This window comes from Aedes albopictus, chromosome 1 (genome assembly GCF_035046485.1).
Source record: "Aedes albopictus strain Foshan chromosome 1, AalbF5, whole genome shotgun sequence".
Taxonomy (NCBI): Eukaryota; Metazoa; Arthropoda; class Insecta; order Diptera; family Culicidae; genus Aedes; species Aedes albopictus.
Window position 1 is genome coordinate 61990040 of NC_085136.1, and position 19668 is coordinate 62009707.

Sequence of the window (19668 nt, forward strand, 5' to 3'; positions counted from 1 at the left end):
ATTCAGTGCTGTAGAGCTGATAACATATTACTTGTCCAATCATAAGCTTAAATTATTGCAGCATTTGAAGCTATAGACGTTATATTCACCAATACTACTAATATAGGGTGAAATGGGGTAAAATACGCCACTTCTTGGACTAAGCATAGCATGATGTCATCGTCATTCAATTTTGTAGATATAATAACATGAAATATGTACAAAAAAATCTGAATCAATTGAAATTACAGGCATACATTCATCAAAACTATAAATTTAGGGTGAAATAGTATCATATTCGTCAATAGGCTCCTAAAGGCCTATCTCAATTTCTGCATAATTCGATCAAGTATTGAATAAAACGAAATGTTTACCCATTTTTTATTTAAGTATTCCTATTAGGTAAAGCCCATAAAATATGTTTTCAAAAATTTTAAGAATTTTTGCAACACTCCTTGTTTAGCACTCAATTTTGGGTAAATTTTGTTTAACGTGTATGTCAAACAGGAACATTAGTTGTCAAAAGTGAGCCAATGTGATGTCTTTTTTGCAACCCGCCGTTTCACTTTCGTTACGTCAAGGTTGATCTCAAATGTCAAACAAGATCTGCTCATCATTATTTTATTTTCGAGTTTATTAACTATTATGTCACTGTTTTCGGGAAAAATACCATTGAGATCAGAAAAGCATGCTTCTTTGTGTTATGTAGCAAAACAGGGAAAATATTTTTCTTTTCAGGATCCTATTTGAAGGCATGAAAATTAACGGCGTAAAGAGTTATGTAAGTATACCCATTGAAAACGGCTGATTTAGGGTTAAATGGGGCAAAATGAACCCATTCCCGAGGTCTGCACAAGATGAAACCATCACTATTCGATGTATTGGCCCATTTTTCATGGAAAATGCATCAGTTCGAGTTTCAAAACCAGCGGCTTTTGAATAAGTCCGATTACTGGCCCGTTTCTGCCCACTGTGCGTTGTTCAATAAATGCAACGAATGCTTAATCAATTTTCGAACGTAAATCGTCTGCATTCCGGTTTACGCCAGCAAAATCAAATGGGCTACGGATTCGAACGAACCAAGCACAATAGTGTCTAACCTCTTGTTAAATAACTAGTCAGTAGTAAGGCTAGTAAGGCTTGAGAACCACTGCTTTCGCATACCATTTTTTTTAAATGAACTAGCGAAGAAAAATCGTGAGTAGTAGTGAACAAGTGTGTTAAAGTGCTACGTTCAAAGTGTATGTTCACAGTGATCAAATGTGAATTTCTTACTAAGGGTCTGTGTCAATTGGCGAATTAAAATTATTTTTTACTTCAATTTGACAGTTCGACACTTAAACTTGACAGTTCTCCTAAGGAAATAATTATCGAACTGTCAACTTTAAGTGAAAATTAATTTTAATTCGCCAATTGACACAGACCCTAAAAAGTAGAAATAAAAAGCGAAAATTATTTACACGGTCATTCATGTTTGACGAAGGCGAAGCTGCAGGAGCCATCCTGCAACTTCGAAACTGACATATAACTTGAATATAATTTATTGTACACAATAACTTGCATGAAAAGTTGAGCGCGATTGCTTGCAAGCAATTTTGCGCACAATTGTTGAGTTCAAATGAAATTTTTCAACAGTGTTGTTAGTTTCACAAATGACAAACTTTAATGTGCACAAAATAAGGAGTTGTTTGTATTAGATTTCAAAGAAGTAATTAATGATACCTATGTGGATTTTTTTTAATTATTTTATTTCTGAATTTTTATTTTTTTTAATGTTGTTTTTCTATGTTTAAAGCCATTTTACTTGTCAAATTAACATATAAGCAACAATCAATACGATGCTGGCGAATTTGTTGTGACGCCAGTCTTTCCCCCAGTGAATTCGCCCAATCCTACTGTTTCTGGTTTTGAAGAAGCAATCTTCAAATACTTTAATACATACCTGTGAAATGGTGTAACAATGTATGATGATTTATTTATACAAATTTTCACGCACTTTTCTGTTGAAAACACTCATCAAATAAGAGCAAACCCGGGTTTTAGTTGCCGCAAAAACACACGATGTGCAGTATTTTTGCGTTTTTTTTTTCAATTTTGACAGAAGGCCGACCGAGGTGGCTAGCGGTCGGAAATTTCGGAAAATCAGTCGACTTTGCTGATTTTCGGCAAACACAATCGGTTTACTGATTTTTGCAGTAAAGCATGTGTTTGCTGGTTGTGCTTCAGCAAAGCATTTTGCTGAAACCTTCAAACGGTTTTTTGTGTGTAAACAGGGTTCTAGATCGCAGTTTATAGGCCCAGAACCTTTCTGTGGTATATCAAACTGTACAATCAAAATGAAAATGAAATGCTGGGCTGAACAAAGGGTGATGTCCAATTGGATGGACGTCAAAAACTGTAATCAGTCAAAACGATTTATTAAACCAAATGCTTTCAAAACCAAAAAGCTTTTAGGGCTCAATAAGAGAGCCCTTTGTACATACACTGGCCTAGTAACTGGACACTGCCCGAGCCGGTATCACTTGAAAAATATTGGTCAGATTCAGAGTGATACCTGTCGTTTCTGTAACATGGAACGCGAAACCTCGGAACATCTGCTTTTCAGTTGTGGTGCTTTATACACGGGCAGGCAAAGATTTCTAAAAAGTGATTGCTTGCAACCCAGTGAAATCTGGTCTTCAGATCCTGGAAAAGTTTTGGGGTTTATCAATTCCATTGTACCTGACTGGGGAAAAACGTGTCTTGGCAGAAGCTGATCACTTCATAAATGGTGATTAGCTTGCAGGATGCGAATAACAAAAAGGGACTTGCCACAAAAGTTCAGTAATTGGACGCAGTGGCTTAATTGCACAGCGGGGAAGGGATAAAAAAGACTAATTTGTAACTCGTTGCAAAACTTGATTTTTACAGCACTCTTCATATATATTCAACTCGACAAGCCTCGTTGAACTTTTTATAACTTCTTACATGAATAACTATTATGGTAACCATTGAGTAACATGCTAATCAATGTAAAAATAGAAAACAGTAATAATAAACTTTGGAACAAAACGTTGAAAGCCACAACGTCGAAAGGGACAAAACCTCGAAAAGGAGTAATCTAAGCAAATCAGGCCAAGCATTTCAATAGGTCCTATCTGCATTTGAGAGGCTCTCTTTGTTCACTTTCTCTTTCGATTGTTTTGACCATCGTTCTATGCAAGGAGACAATCACAATTCAAATAAACAGCTGAGCTATGAACGAAAGAGAGGGAAACCAAAGAGAGCCTCTCTTCTGCAGATAGGACCTATAGATATGTCTGGCCTGAAATAGCGAGTCCTTATTTTAAAGGAAATCCATTCTTTCAGTAACAAATTTTGAAAACGACGTATAATCAATGGTGCAGCATTGATTATACGTCGTTTTCAAAATTTGTTACTGCTTTCACCTTTAAACGTTTTATTCTTTCGACGTTTTGTCATTCAACCATAAATTCTACCCTGATAATCGTTCGTATTCCGCAGCATAACCGAATCTGACATGTACCACCCACCTGATTCGTGATTCACCAATACGCCTAACGTAGCGATACGCAAGCACAGACAGTCACATGCCAGTCTGATACGCAAAGATGCAATTCAGCTCTCGCACGCAAATCGATGCAGCTCACAAAAGATTATGCGCCTCCATCGTCATCGACGCCAGTTCGAGAGCGATACACTCACTTTTATTGCCCCAATCATCATCATCATCATCATCGTCGCCGTCGAAATCATCGCGCAGTGAATGTATGTACCTACTGGCACTGATGCACAAAGCATAGAACTGGAGAAGCTCCCCGCGACGCGACGCCCGGCCCGAGAGAGTGAAAGAGAGCGCCAATACGGACTCCCCGCGCGCATCCGCCGCGCCCCTAAAAACAGGTTCGGCGACCGACCGACCGACCAGCCGAAGACCGAACGCGTCGAACCGAACTCGGGGCCTCGGAGCCTCGGAGCCGCGTATGCTGGACCGGACCGCGGAGACCGGTTCGTAGCAATTGGAAACAGTTCAGCTTCTTCAGTTATTTCTTTGTTTCGCACGAGTTAAGTGTACTTAAGTGTGGAGCTCTCCGGAAGCGCTTACAGCGACTAAAATCGTAAAACGAAGAAGGTGCTCTGCTCTGCTCTCTGGACGTTAGTTGAGAACTTGGTGCGCGTTTCAGGTGCCAATAGGACCGACCGGAAGTTAACCTCGCGGTAACAACAGTACAGTGCGCCCTAGAGTGTGCTGAAAGGAGCAGGAGTGAGTGAGTGTGCGGCGTGTACGGTATCGATTCGCGAGTCTGACCCGTGCGTGTACTTCCCCCCGGCCCCCCTCTCGTGTGGATTACCTGGTTGGTGACCGGCCTCGGCAGCGGAGAAGAAGTGATTCCAGAAGGAAAGAACGAAAGAAAAACGGGGAACAGCATCGAAATCAGGGATTACCTCTGAAGTCTGAAGTCAGCAGCAACAGCAGGAAGCAAGCAATTCAAATCTCAGCCAACAAAATGTCCGAAGCGGTCGAAGTCGAGCAAATCATCGAAACCAAGCCAAGAAAGGTAACCAACCCGAGAAAGAAAAAAAAACCGCACAGCTACAGCTAATATAAGAACATCATCACTACCATGCAGCATTCGTTCTTGCCGCAGCTGAGAAAGAAGGGAATGAAATTGGGGAAGATTTGGAGCCGACAGAGCTCGATTTGGTTGTTGGGCTAAGCTGCAGGCTCCAGTACAGTGCCTTACCGATTTTACGGAACTACTTATGTTCTTCATTAAGACTAACAATTTTGTACCCATGCAAATGGTATACCACACAAATAGTCTATTTTATGAGGCTAGTCAAACGACAGAAGTACGCGCTCTGATGTTTACGTTTTCAATTATCATCCGGTTGATGATGGTTAATGACTGCGCGCAAGTCAAGCGTAGTTTTTGAAACTGGCTAAAACCATAATTAGAAATTTTTATTTATTTTTTTTCGCAAGTTAACGAGTGAATCGCAACGAAAAAAAATCCTGATTAATTTTTGAGTTTTGTATTGCTTTTACGACAGCTTTTGGGCCTATTTTGGCTCAAATTTCTCATATCTCCAATTTATCGAACAAGTCCCTTTTCAAAAATTACACGATATTCCAGCAAAACAAACGTGCGTGGAATTCTGTCAGTTGACGCCGCTGCTGCGATCAGCTGTTCTGAAACGTCTCGTAAAATGGCTTATTGCCTGTAGTTTTCGTTTACATCCTTCAGCAACGTGTCAAACAGACAAACAGACGTATCACTTGGAACAAAATGCGATAAAAATCATCGTCACGAAAACGTAATCGCCCAATGCTAATTAAGCTGTGGTTCGCAAACTCACTGAGTAGATGGCGGTAGTGAGCAAACGTCAAACAGGAGCGAAAACGATGCGAGCGCCATGATCGAGCGATTTTCGAACTACAGAATATTTGAATAATCCGTTAAAAACCCGATTTAATCCACCTATGGTGAACAGAACCCTTCTTACACTTATTAAAATTATTTTTGTATTATTTGTATTTAACATATTTACTTTGTGTAATTGACCAAAAGTTCTAGAAAATATTGTGGATTTGGCATCTAGTGGATTGGTTTCCAAAATAGCATCATGGACCATGGACTTAACTACCAGAAATGTCAGACACCTTCTAGAATCGTGTGTGAAATTTTTAAAAAATAGCTTACATATTCTGGAATATTGTTTCTTTTGTTAACTGCCAAAAGATCTTGAATCGATTAACAAATGGATAAGAAAATCAGTGAGATACACTTTGTCTAATATCTCTTAATCAATCGAATCAATTTGCTCCGAAGTACTTGGTATTCATGGTTATGGTGTAAAAACGACAAAAATGATATATCTACTAAGTTAATCAGTTTTGGCATTAGCTAGTTATTTTGGCTGTCTGGTTGTTGCATTTTTCCCACAATATATAAATTCAAAGCTTTCATTTACCATATTGTTAGTTTTCATAAAACTCCTGTGTATTTGTTATTCACAATTTTGTTGAAAACAATAACCTGCTAGTATACACTTTGTATGAGGTCAGCATTATTTATTGAAAAATAATTTCCCATAGACTGGTCAAAAACAAATGCAAGATAACAAGTGAATATAATAATAAAAAAAAGAATTTATTGAAATACTCTTCGTAAGATATCTAAGTAATCAAATGTCGAATCGAAATAAAATTTTAGGGCCTTATACAAGGATATTGTAGCTTTCATTTGGTGCTTAGAGAACCCAAATCGGTTGACAAACGGCTGAGATATTTATTATGGTACCCTTGGTCAAAAATCTCTAAAAAAGTTAACCTGTATTACTCCCAAGTAGTCTTTGAAAGATATCTCGGTAACCAAATGTCCAATCCTAATGAAATTGTATAGGGTTCTACTAGAATGTTGTAGCTTTCATTTGGTGTCAAGATAACCGAAATCGGTTGACAGACGTCTAAGATATTTATTATGATACTTTTGGTCAAAAATCTCAAAAGGTTTAGTTGTATAAATTCTAGCGATCTACTAGGATGCTGTAGCTTTCATTTGGTGCCAAGAGAACCCAAATCGATTGACAAACGGTTGAAATATTTATTATGATACACTTGGTCAAAAATCTTGAAAAGTTTAGAAGTATGACTCATAAGTACTCTTCGAGAGATATCTTGGTAACCTAACGTCCAATCGAAAAAAAATTCAATAGCGTTCTACTAGGATGTAGTAGCTTTCATTTGCTTCCAAGAGAACTCAAATCGGTTGACAGACGGCTGAGAAACGTGCGTGACTTTTTTTTGTAACGCACATACACACACACACACATACACACATACACACATATGTGATATCCTGGTATTTCTTCCATATTAATGCTTTAACAATAACTCCCATCAGATAGCTGTTCTTAACTCTTTATTGACCAATTACACTCTAATTCTCAAACCCCCAAACTTGTGTTAGTTACCACATTCTCCCCTTGCAACAAATAAGAATGAGAAAAACGAATGACAAACTTATTTACTATCTTATTCAAACATCACACACATCACGGCACATCGATGTACCGTTTAGGTTTCCGTATTGTTCGACAATTGCGCCGCCTTTGCAGTTGGTCATTGTACGCTGATGTGTGAGGCCTGCCATTAGCACCAACATCGTCCAGTATGGATTGTTCTCCTGCAGATGATGGCTGAACAGCCGGATCTTCTCCCGCCTGCATACTTGATTCCTCCTCCTCTGGTGAAAACGTGTCTTGATGAGTACCATCTGCTGTAGGCTCAACGAACTTTTTCAAGAACTTTACGCTACGATCATATGACTTTTTCGTAGTCATATCCATTATTGTAGCTCGACCTCCTGTTACTTGTACGACTTTGTGTATCGTGTTCTTGTAAGGCGTGTCCGCTTTGTCTCTTTTTGTTTGTAATACTAATACATTATCGCCGACTCGAATTTGTGGCTCAAGAGCATGGCGGCGCGTGTCTTCCCTTGTATTTCGGATGAACTTGGCTGTTTGATCCCGATCGCGTAATTCCCCATCGTCTGTAATCTTGTAATCCGTACGCAGATTCGGCAACAAACTTCTGACGGTTCTACCGAACATCAGTTCCGCTGGCGGGACCTTCGTCACATTATGAGGCCATGAGTTGTAAGCAGCTACATAGTCAGCCAACGCATCTTTCCAATTGAGTCTGCCGAGCTTAGCAATCACAGTGATTTTATTTATGCCTTGCATGCTTCGCTCAACCAACCCATTTTCAGTTGGATTCAAAGGTGTACTATTTATCAACTTGATCCCCCATGCTTCCTTGAGCCATGTTCTCAGCTCCACACTATTGAACGGAGGACCGTTGTCAGCCTTCATAGTTTTGGGGATGTAATATGTGTTGAAAACTTTCTTCAATGCTCGTTTGACAGCGTCCGTATCAGTTTTATCCATCGGAATAGCTACCAGGAACCGCGAATAGTTGTCCGTGAGGATCAATGCCTTCCAGTTATGCAAATCGGATGCAGTTGAAAAATCCATTGAAACGTAGTCCCAAACGTTGTTAGGAAGCTCAGTCATTGTTATCGGAGGTGGTCGATTATATACAGTAACCATTTGGCACTCTGGGCAGCTTTTAACGAAATTTTCAATCTCCCGATCCATGCCAGGCCACCATAAGCCTTGACGCAAAATGTTTTTCATTGTGGACATTCCGGGGTGACTTCGGTGAGCTAAACGCAGCGCTCTTTCTCGAAGTTTCGCTGGAAGAACCATTTTTTCGTCTTTCATTACAATATCTCCTTGAGTGTACAAGTTGCTCTGGAACGCCTGATACTTCGAAATCTCCACCGGCCATCGCTCACTTTTGCCTATGCATGATACCACAGCTTGCAGCTCTTTGTTCTTGGTCGTTTCATCACCAACCTGCTTGTTAGTCAAAGCCAAAAGTTGACTACTTAGGGTATCTGGATTTGCAATAACGCAGCACAATTCATGTGATTCCTTCTCCTTTCCAAAATGTGGATCATCTCGACGAACTGCAATTCTTGAAGCGGCGTCAGCTATATTACTAATACCTGCCACATGCTCAAAATCGAACCAGAAATGATCAGTCCGCAGTAACCAACCTTCCGCTCTAGACATTATCCTTTTTCCGACATCTTTCCGGTTCTTACCCTTCATCATGAACATCAGGGCCTCACTGTCAGAACGTAGGACAAACTGGCGACCCAGAAGATAGTAAACGAATCGTTCCATCGCCCATACGATGGCCAACGCTTCCCGATGCAGTTGAGGATATCGACATTCGGCACTGGTCAAACTCTTAGATGCGCACGCGATTATTCGGTGTTCCCCGGAATTATTCTCTTGGACGAGGACGGCTCCAAGGCCCCATGGAGACGCGTCGGTGTAGAGTATCGTCTTGTCCTTTTCATCGAAATAACCCCTCTTGATCAGGTCGGTCTCAGCTGCACTTTTCAGATCCTCAAAAGCCGTCTGGTGTGCTTCACTCCATTCGAATCTACACTTGGACTTCAACAGATCGCGTAACGGTTTGGTTTTGTGGGAAAAATTCAAAATGAACGGGCTTATGAATGTTAGCATTCCCAAGAAGCTACGCAGTTCAGAGGTGTCTTTAGGGCGCTTGAAACCCTTGATGTCTGATATTTTGTTGTTCATCGGCAGTATTCCAGATCCATCGATATCAAAACCCAAAAATTCCACGGATGTTTGATTATACACAGACTTGTTTTCATTGATGGTCAGATTGTTGCTCTTCAAAATCTCTTTGACTTTTGCAACGAGTATTTCCAGTTCCTCCATAGTTAGCGCAAAGATTAATATATCATCAAGATAGACGATGATATTCTTGCAGCCGATCAACAGCCGCTCCATTACGCGCTGGAATAACTCTGGGGCACAGGAAAGCCCGAACGGTAGCCGCTTGAACCGCATCAGGCCATTTGCGGTCATGAATGTGGTATAATGACGCACGTCTTCCTGAAGCTCTACATGGAAATACGCATCTTTTAGATCAAGCTTAGTGAAGAACAACGTACCTTTCCCACATGGAATATCTGCCCAGATCTTTTCAAGAGACGGCATCGGATAAGGTTCACGTATGATCGCCTTATTAACTTCTCGATAGTCCACCACAATTCGGAAATCATTATTTCCCTTTGGAACAAGCACCAGTGGGGAAACATATGAAATAACATCATGTTCTTTATCAGCCCTTTCTATGATCCCGTTCATTTCCATCGATCTCATCCGTAAATTCGTTGCTGTCTCAAAAGCTTTTGGGATACTGTATCGTATGATCTGTTTGGGCGTAACGGATTCATCAATCCTGAATCGCACACCCGCTCCAGGGATTTTTGGAAACTCTGTTGGAGCGCCTGAAGCAGTATCATGTAGGTCGATCGAATTTATCATCCTATCACACAGAGGAAAAAAAATGTCTTTTTCTATTCTGGTTTAAACTACATGCGCTAAATAAATAAAGATCCTACCTTTGTTTGCTCAAGTCGTGTCCTATGCGTATAAGGTTTAGGGATACCGCCGATTCATATCCTAGAAGCGATAACTGCGTACCCTTCACGACAAAAAATTTTGCCTTGTGCGTCGGTTGAACACTATTCAAAACACCAACATACGCACAAAATGAACATTCCACTTCCAAGGGATTGTGATTCGCATAACTTTTGAGAATCTCTTCTGGATGCACCACGATGTCCTGTATCACTGTTCGGCAATTCTGTCTGATTAGGTTCCAGTCATCGCATGTAACTGTATTAACAGTGGCACCTGAGTCCACTAAGAACTTGATGCGCTGGGTCCCAATGGTACAGTAGACAAATCTTTGATCATCTAGTCCTGACATAGTCTTTGTCTCCCCTGTGATCAGCTGAAAACGACGAGTATGGAAACAAAAGTTGAAATGAACCTTTTGTGAATCTTCTTACAGCTGGAATTCGCTAGTTGGTTTAAGACTGTGCCCGATTCGCTAGTCACATTCGCTGGTTAGGCCAACAAACTGCTGGTATATTTGATTACCCATGTTGCCTTACCATGTAAACTTCTTATTCAATGTTATGTTGAATTCCATCGTAAGCATGTGTAGGATATCAAAAACACAAACAAAAGTTTGTTTTCTAATTAGACTATTTTGAAACTCAATGCATATGCACTTAAATTTACAGTGCGTACTTCTGCTAAAGAAATAACATGAAATAAATGAGCATTAGCTGGATTTTTCCAATCATTAAAAACATGAAATAACCTCAATTGCGTATTGGAAAAACTGCAAATGCCAGTTTTTGTGGTAACAAGGAGCTTTATTATTGTTATCTTGTAACGCAATCCAATTCAATTTATTACAAGTACAATCATTTTAACCTATCTGCCCAACAGACTCTGCTGTACATACCTCCCATGCGAGTTTCATTTGGGTAGCAAGTCACCAACGAGCGAACCCATCTCTACATGTTTTCATTTTTTTTAGTGATATTATAGACAAACATGTTCGTGATTTATTACCAAAAAAAAACTCAAACGGTGTCTACCTGATTAATAATTCCAGCTTCGGTTTTAAAATCGTCACTGGTGCCCGAGTTTCGATGACGTCGCGCATTTGTTGTTCCCTGCCTCGAGGAAAAACAAAACTCCGCGAAATGATTCAATTTGCCGCAGTTATAACACTTCGCACGAAAAGCTTTGCATTCTCTCGGGCCATGGACTTTGCCACACTTCTGGCAACTCCGGTTTAATTGCCTGGAATCCCAAGTACGTTTACGCCTATCGGAATCACCTGTATCGCTTCGCCGGTCGACGTGCTTACGACGGTCATACTCATCCTTCCGCGAGACCTGTTTCCATTTCTGAATTGCATTGACGGTTTTGACGTCAGCGGCATATGAATCACGCTCCGGCACATTGCTTTGCGGTCCCTCGTCGAATGATGTCCTCGCTTCTTCCGCTTCTGCCCTTATGTAATCCAGGTGTTTTCCGTGATTGATAATACGCTCCAAATCATTTCCAAGGAAGTCCGACATCTCGTACAGCTTTCCGGAAATACTAGGGACAGATCGTCGAAGGAGCGCCTGTACAAATTCCTCCTCTCTTTGCTCACGGCTGAAATCGCAGAATCGAGCTTGGTTCTCCAATCGTACAAAAAAATCTGAAAACGTTTCCACGGCTTTCATACGCATATCTCTGAACTTCATGCGCTCTTTAGCTGCATCGCATGTTTGACTGAAGAACTTATCAAGAGCCGAAATCGTAGCTGCATAAATACAGGCCGACGCATCCGTAACCGTCTTTTCCTGCATCTCGATTATGCTTAGCAAGTAATCGCCAGCGAAAATTTTCAATCCAGTCAATTTCGTGGCTCCACTTACAGGCGCCTTACACGAGACAATGCGCTCGAACTGATCACGGTATCTCACCCATTCCGCCTTTCTTTTGTTTGTAGGGAGCGATCCGTCGAACGGCTTCAGTGGCCATGAGCCGGATAGCCATTCGGTCTTCGTTTTTTCCTTCTTCTCCGATGATGACTCCGCTGCATTTTCCACCCTGGCATCATATTTCGGTCTCTTCGACGGAATGACGCTAGTCTCGTCACCAGAGTCATCGCTTGACGAAATTTCGGTCACCTGCCACGGACCACTCATTTCTGCAAATGAAAAGCTGGCTTTTATAGATGATGGTTAAACTACCAGACATGTAGATAAATCACATTACCTTGAAAAACTCAAGAAAAAATTATCCCACCGCAAAAATCCAGCAAAAAAAAATCACAACTTCTTCGCTGCCTATGTGAACACTTGTGCCGTTATTTTTTTTCCACTTGAAAATGATGTGGCATTACCGACTGCCAACCGAAACTCAATGCAAAATATCGCTGTGTCTTTCACTCTGTTGTTTCTATTTAGCGACATAAATCTACCTTCCTTTTCTCTTTTTGTTTTCGTTCACGCATTGGCGCTGGTTTCATTTTCACTTGTCCCTTATCTGCATTGTCAACATAACCAGTGTTGCCGGTATGCATGCAAAATAATCAATTATTATTATCGTTATTATTATTTTATTTATTATTATTTTTTTATGTTGGAGCTCTACTCAACTTATTGCTTAACAATTAGCTTTATTTATTTATTTTTCTGTTTTCAATTAGCTAGTACGTTCGTTGATTGTTTCTAGAAATGGTTTACTTGGCTTTGAGCTATACTCAGCGCAAGTCTTGCTCAGTTTCATAATTTCGCTTTTTTTATATACTTGGCTTTGAGCTTTACTCAGCGCAAGATTTATCTTTTTTTTTTATTTGCTTGTTTTAACTTGGCTTTGAGCTAAACTCAGCGCAAGATCGTGTTTTTTTTTTGACTTTGCATCCCACTCAACACATTTTCACTCTCACTCGACTTAGGGCTAAACCCAGTGCAAGGAATTTGTTTTTGTCATATTGGCTTTGAGCTCAACTCAGCGCAATTTTTTTTTTAACCTGGCTTTGAGCTTAACTCAGCGCAAGTTTTTTTTTTTTTTTTTACTTGGCTTTGAGCTTAACTCAGCGCAAGCATTATTGTTTTTTTTTTTGCCAACTTAGTTCAAGCACAATCCGTCTATCTGGCAACCGGAAGTCATCATTGCGGATGTCTTCTTCTTAGTGAACTTTTTTTTTTACCATGCTGCAGCTTTTTGTTTTTCAATATTATTCAATATGTAAATCCAACTCACCTGATAAAATCCTCCCAAGCGAAACGTCGCTGAACCGAACATCCGATTTGGCAGGATCGCCAATGTGATATCCTGGTATTTCTTCCATAGTAATGCTTTAACAATAACTCCCATCAGATAGCTGTTCTTAACTCTTTATTGACCAATTACACTCTAATTCTCAAACCCCCAAACTTGTGTTAGTTACCACAACATACACACATACACACACACACTTCTTCTTCTTCTTCTTGGCGTAACATCCTCACTGGGACAAAGCCTGCTTCTCAGCTTAGTGTTCAATGAGCACTTCCACAGTTTTTAACTGAGAGCTTCCTCTGCCAATGACCATTTTGCATGTGTATATCGTGTGGCAGGCACGAAGATACTCTATGCCCAAGGAAGTCAAGGAAATTTTCCTTTACGAAAAGATCCTGGACCGACCGGGAATCGAACCCGTCACCCTCAGCATGGTCATGCTGAATACCCGTGCGTTTACCGCCTCGGCTATATGGGCCCTCACACACACACACACACATACAGACATTTGCTCAGTTCGTCGAGCTGAGTTCATTGGTATATGAGACTCGGCCCTCCGGGCCTCGGATCGAAAGTCGGTTTTTCGAGCGATATTTATACCCTTCTTATGGGTGTAAGAAGGGTAAAAAAGGCTTCTCCTACATACATTCCGTGATATTTTTGCTACTGTTTATTAAGCTCAAATATTACAAAGAGATAGTAGCTTTTATGTATTTGATGCAATTGCATTTTCATGTATAACTAACTTGTGTAACCAAATATGATCATAAAAAATCTGTTGACAGACGGCTGAGAAATGTATTATGATACATTTTATCAAAAATCTCTCAAAAGCGTAAATTTCATTACTCCTTAGTACTCGTGGAAAGATATCTCGGAAACAAAATGTCCAAACGGCATGAAATTTAATAGCATACTACTTGGATGCTGTAGCTTTCATTTGATGCTGAGAGAACTCAAATCGATTGACACACGGCTGATTCATTTATTATGAAGCATTTTGTCAAAGACCTCTTAAAAAGTTAAGTTGTATTACTCCAAAGTACTCCCCGAAAGATATCTCGGTTACAAAATGTCCAATCGGAATGAAATTCAAAAGCGTTCTTCTAGGGTGCAGTAGCTTTCGTTTCGGGCCTTAAGAACCCGAATCGGTTGGTAGACGGCTGAGAAATTTATGGTGATACACTTTGTCAAAAATATCTAAAATAATTAAGTTGTACTACTCCCTAGCACTCTTTGAAAGATATCGCGGTAACCGAACGTCCAATCAAAAAAAAAATCAATAGCGTTCTACTAGGATGTAGTAGCTTTCGTTTGGGGCCTTAAGAACCCAAATCGGTTGATAGACGGCTGAGAAATTTATGGTGATACACTTTGTCAAAAATATCTAAAATAATTAAGTTGTACTACTCCCTAGCACTCTTTGAAAGATATCTCGGTAACCGAACGTCCAATCAAAATAAAATTCAATAGCGTTCTACTAGGATGTAGTAGCTTTCATTTGCTTCCAAGAGAACTCAAATCGGTCAACAGACGGCTGAGAACCGTGAGTGACATTTTTTTGTAACATACATACACACACACATACACACACACACATACACACACACGCACATACAGACATTTGCTCAATTCGTCGAGTTGAGTTGATTGGTATATGTGACTCGGCCCTGCGGGCCTCGGATCGAAAGTCGGTTTTCCAAGCGGTATTTATACCCTTCTTATGGGTGTAAGAAGGGTAAAAAGGAAACGATGGGTATTGAGTAGAGTGAGACGTCTGTTTGTCTGTGGTGTACACTGGCAAACGTCAAAGCGATCGAACACTAGCGCATCTGGTCGAACGATCGCGCAAATCAAATGAAATTTGAATTGATCATTAAATGCATTTGCCAAGCCGTTTTGAAGAGTGTTACGTCTGTTTGTCTGTGCATTTAATATCAATTCTTGATGATTTTTTTCGTCAATAATGAGTCGATAACTTATCAACACGTCTTCACCAATAATTGAAAAATGTGAACCTACCCGACTAGAAGATTCTAACAAAAATATGACATTATTATAACAAACCCTGATATTTATAACTCATTGTTATATAATCAAGTTTTTATATCTTAGGGGTTTAAAAATTTATCTCTATTATATCATATTATGTTATAAATGTTTCAATTACTTGACATTCATAAAATCATTTTGTACTATTGTATCAAAATATGCTAGGAACTACATAGTTTTCTTGAAGGTAAAACTTATATCATATTTTGTTATATATTGATCAGATCAGAACAAAATAGGTTATTATTTTGATTAGACCGGTGTACTGGTGACTTGTTACAATTTTAGATATTTTAACATCATCCTGTAGCTAGTTTATAATAAGTATACAAAATTTTTATAACATCATAACACAATGTGTTATAAACTTGATAGATTTTTCTAGTCGGGTATGTCTTAAACTACGTGAAAGGCAAGTCTAGTGCATCGGAGTCAAGGATGGAAAATGTCACGGAATTTCACGAAAAATGATGTCATGACATTCTTTTATTTCCACCAGTTCCAGTGTAAATTTCCGTCCGTTTACATCACCAATTCATAATAGGGGTACTCACGAAATAGATTAAATTGCTGCGTAAGCCATGATTTTCTGCTTATTTGAAATGTTTCACGATTTTGCGAATAAAATAATCAAAGATTGCCTTGGTGATCGCGAAGTTTAATCAGTTTAATCAGTTTACGCTGTTTAGTGAATCCCCCTAATGGTGATTAGTTATACAAAACAAATGCTGTCGTAGATAAACATTTCTTACTAGGGATAGATAAATTAGCAAAGACCAAAATAGAATTCTTATGACATTTTCCATCCCTGATCGAAGTCCAACTACAGCATATTTCCTACAGCGACCGTTCGTTCGTTGCCACATGTTTACATTGCAACGAGCGTATGCCATTCGCTAATTGCGACGTCAATTTGACACTAAATCAGACCGAACAAATCTAAAGGTCCTATCTGCACAAGAGAGGCTCTCTTTGGTTTCCCTCTCTTTTGTTAATATCTCAGCTGTTTATTTGAATTATGATTGACTCCTTGCATAGAACGATGGTCAAAACAATCGTCTTTTGATTTGTACTGCAAAAGTTATTGAAAAGTCTACCATTACATCGCAATAATTGAAAGAGAAAGTGAATAAAGAGAGCCTCTCAAATACAGATAGGACCTATTGAAATGTTTGGCCTGTAATTGCATCGAATTTCCCTGACAACATGAGTGACAGCACAAATTTGATACTTGTTTGAATTAGCGGACGTGAAACTGAAAAGCGTTGCAACTAGCGAATGGTCGCTGTATTATTTCTGCTAGCTATCTGTAATGTCAAAGAGATCTGATGCTTGTCAATGTCAATGTGACCTGAGACTTGTCAAATCGTGTAATGAAGAATGATACTAAACGCGAGGTTTGTTTTGTTATTTATTAAATTTACCGAATTGAGCTCATTTTCAAAATTGGTATGTTTTGACGTAGGACAACGTTTGTCTTTTCTATACCATGTTTTTACCAGTCTTTCCGTAGATCATCTCTTTTTGTTAACGTATGCGTTAAAAATAGGCTTTTATCGCCAATTTTGCATGGAGTTATTTTACACTCGAGAATCTAATATAAAATGTGTTTAGTATCAACACTCCAAATTCAATAGCGATATAGGTATTTATTGTGGAATTATGGTAATAATTGTGAAACAATGTTGACAAGATAATTATTTTTTCCTATGATTTTCTATCAAGGTGATAAAGTATATTGTGGCGTACCTCGATGCTTCGTGGAGATAAAATTTCTCTAAATTTTAAACGAATTTTCTGGTTTTGACATTTCGAATATAACGTGATCCTTATTTCTCATGTGTTCTCAATGAATCCTATGTGTAAATTTACAAGGCATCGTAGAAATAAGATTGCCCGCTACTGAATATGTAGTAATTTCCATGGAAAAAAAAATCAAAACGGTAAAATATATCGAAAAATATGAGAACATTTGTTTTGACTAGTGTGACTAAAATCCTCTTTAACTTTAATAAACTCCTCAAAGGCCTGCACCAATTGTTCTGCCACAGACAAACAGACGTCTCACTCTACTCAATACCCATCGTTTCCTTTTTTAACGGATTATTCAAATATTCTGTAGTTCGAAAATCGCTCGATCATGGCGCTCGCATCGTTTTCGCTCCTGTTTGACGTTTGCTCACTACCGCCATCTACTCAGTGAGTTTGCGAACCACAGCTTAATTAGCATTGGGCGATTACGTTTTCGTGACGATGATTTTTATCGCATTTTGTTCCAAGTGATACGTCTGTTTGTCTGTGGTTCTATCATAAACATCTAGGTGCATGGATTACTGCACGAATTTATTCTTGCTTGCTTACTCTCACACGAAATTTGACGTTTAAGAGGTGTCGGCACCGCTCAAACGTCAACATTTCTGTGAGAGGAAGCAGGCCAGAATAAATTCGTGCAGTGGACCATAGACACCGTTGGAAACAATAATAATCAATTGATTATATTTTGCTTACGTATTTTGATAGGGCACTTCAAAAAACACATTTTCAATGCATGCGTTATAACTAAAAGTGTATTGAGTTTTCCAAAGATTTTTTGGGGTACAGTCGGAACCCGCTCGTTGAGCCACAACCTCCACCCAACCAACGAATTCGATTCGCTAGTTGGGTGAAGTGACAGCAGCACAAGGGGCGTGCTCATTGTTTTTTTAAATCATGTTTAGGTTGAAATCAAAAAGGAAAATTTTTCAATTTGTTTCACATTCAGAGCAAAACTTATACGTTTTGCAAGATACATGTACGGCCAATGCGAGAAATAATTATTTTCACCCATTTTTAGTCGGTGAAGTGAAAATATAGATGTTTATGAAACCACCCGGACCAAAAGCAAGCACAAAACGCTTTCAACGATCGACAAAATAAAGATGTCCGATGTTTTGCATTTGTTTCGAAGTAATTGTACATATTCTTTCTTTTTTTAAGAAATATGAAATATAAATTCTTTTCGATTATCAGTAAAGTTTAAGAAACCAAAAACTCATTAGCTCGCCCCTCGGAATTACAGATTGGTTGTCATTTTCAGTTTGACATTGAATTATGACATCCAGGTACTTTTTAGTTGGCTGACAGCTCAACTAACGGGGCCCCAACTAAAAAGTCACCCAACTATTAAGCCCCCAACCAGCGGGTCATGACTGTAGTACGCAGATCGCAAGAAATTTCTTGGCCTATCTCGATGCGTGGAAAATTCAGGCAAAGAATCGCTCAAGAAATAATAAAGCGTCGCTTTATTCCGGATCCTAGTACGGAGCTGAAACGAAACGTCAAATCAAATGGGGCTTGCTGTGGTTAATATCTTGAGCATTCCGGTCACGGAAAAATAATGCACTGAACGAAAATTACTTGAGCGATTCCGGTTGAAGTGCATACCTCGCATTAGCGAAAAAAAATCGACGAAGAGAATTCTATCAAGTCAGTTGGGTCCAAAAGAAAAAAAAAATCATTGTCGAAATATTTCTTCGTGGACCCTGGTTGACAACTGCAGCTTATTGGCAAAAAATCAAGAAACCACTGTTTCGGATGCCGGCTTCCAAGTGCCGAGACTCTCCTATAGATATGTGGTTCGCGCTCCATAATTTATGGAGCGCATTTGTGTGGGGTGGTCCCCGACAACGCGGACGGACGCCGGACGGAACAGAGGACGAACGTGGTGCGTGGCTTATCGTCATTTCCCGTATATGGTAAACCGACCGACTGACGAGTCGAACTCACTGACACTGACTCGGACACGTAGTCAGAAGACGGAAGGAAGGACGAACGGACGACGGTCGGTCGATGAATGAACGGAGACAAAGTGGTGCAGCAACTCGTGGAGGACGTCTGCCCACTCGGATGTATTTTGTTTTTGGAGTAGGATTTTTATTTTCGTTGGTTTGGGGCCACTCACCATAATAAGCTGAGTGAGGGAACTTTGTTGTTGCACAGTATAGTGCATCACGTGGCCTAGTGATGGTTGAAGGGCGGCCGCCGGAGAAGTACGGAGGAGAGGAAGATGTTTTATATGTCTTCCCACAACTTTTGGGCTTGGGCCGGCCCGGCCGGTTCTGTCTCTGGGCTTTCATCATTAATCCTCTGCATGTGCAGAACTTTGCTTTTTGCATGTGTATCGAATGACCGGACTGGCTTCGGCTAGAAAGTTGTAATGGAATACATTTCTAGTAGGCTAGAACAGGGTTCTAATGCTGGTTGAAGAAAGTTTTGTTTTGGTGCCCATTACTTGCACATTGTGATTTAGATTCCTTTCGGAACAGTCCTATTGCACAGTGGTTTCTTCATAGGTCATCAATGCGGAAATTTGACCTCAACGGAGTTTTGACATTCTTTCGTTATTTT

At 39.7% G+C, this 19668-nt stretch overlaps 2 protein-coding genes across 2 annotated transcripts in view; one reads left to right on the plus strand and one right to left on the minus strand.

The window, feature by feature from the left end:
• The first annotated feature begins 4013 nt into the window (after positions 1–4013).
• Positions 4014–19668, plus strand: part of LOC109401911 (coactosin-like protein) — a 111231-nt gene continuing 95576 nt past the window's right edge. The window contains exon 1 of the mRNA XM_019674525.3: positions 4014–4538. Coding sequence (XP_019530070.1) covers positions 4488–4538 — 51 coding nt within the window. The 5' untranslated portion in view covers positions 4014–4487. The remainder of the gene's footprint in view (positions 4539–19668) is intronic.
• Positions 7039–11430, minus strand: LOC134287643 (uncharacterized protein K02A2.6-like). The gene is made up of 2 exons (XM_062850200.1): positions 11046–11430; positions 7039–10387 (listed from the first exon to the last, which is right to left on the minus strand). Exon 2 carries the CDS (start codon positions 9913–9915, stop codon positions 7039–7041), a length of 2877 nt encoding a protein of 958 aa, XP_062706184.1. The 5' UTR covers positions 9916–10387; positions 11046–11430.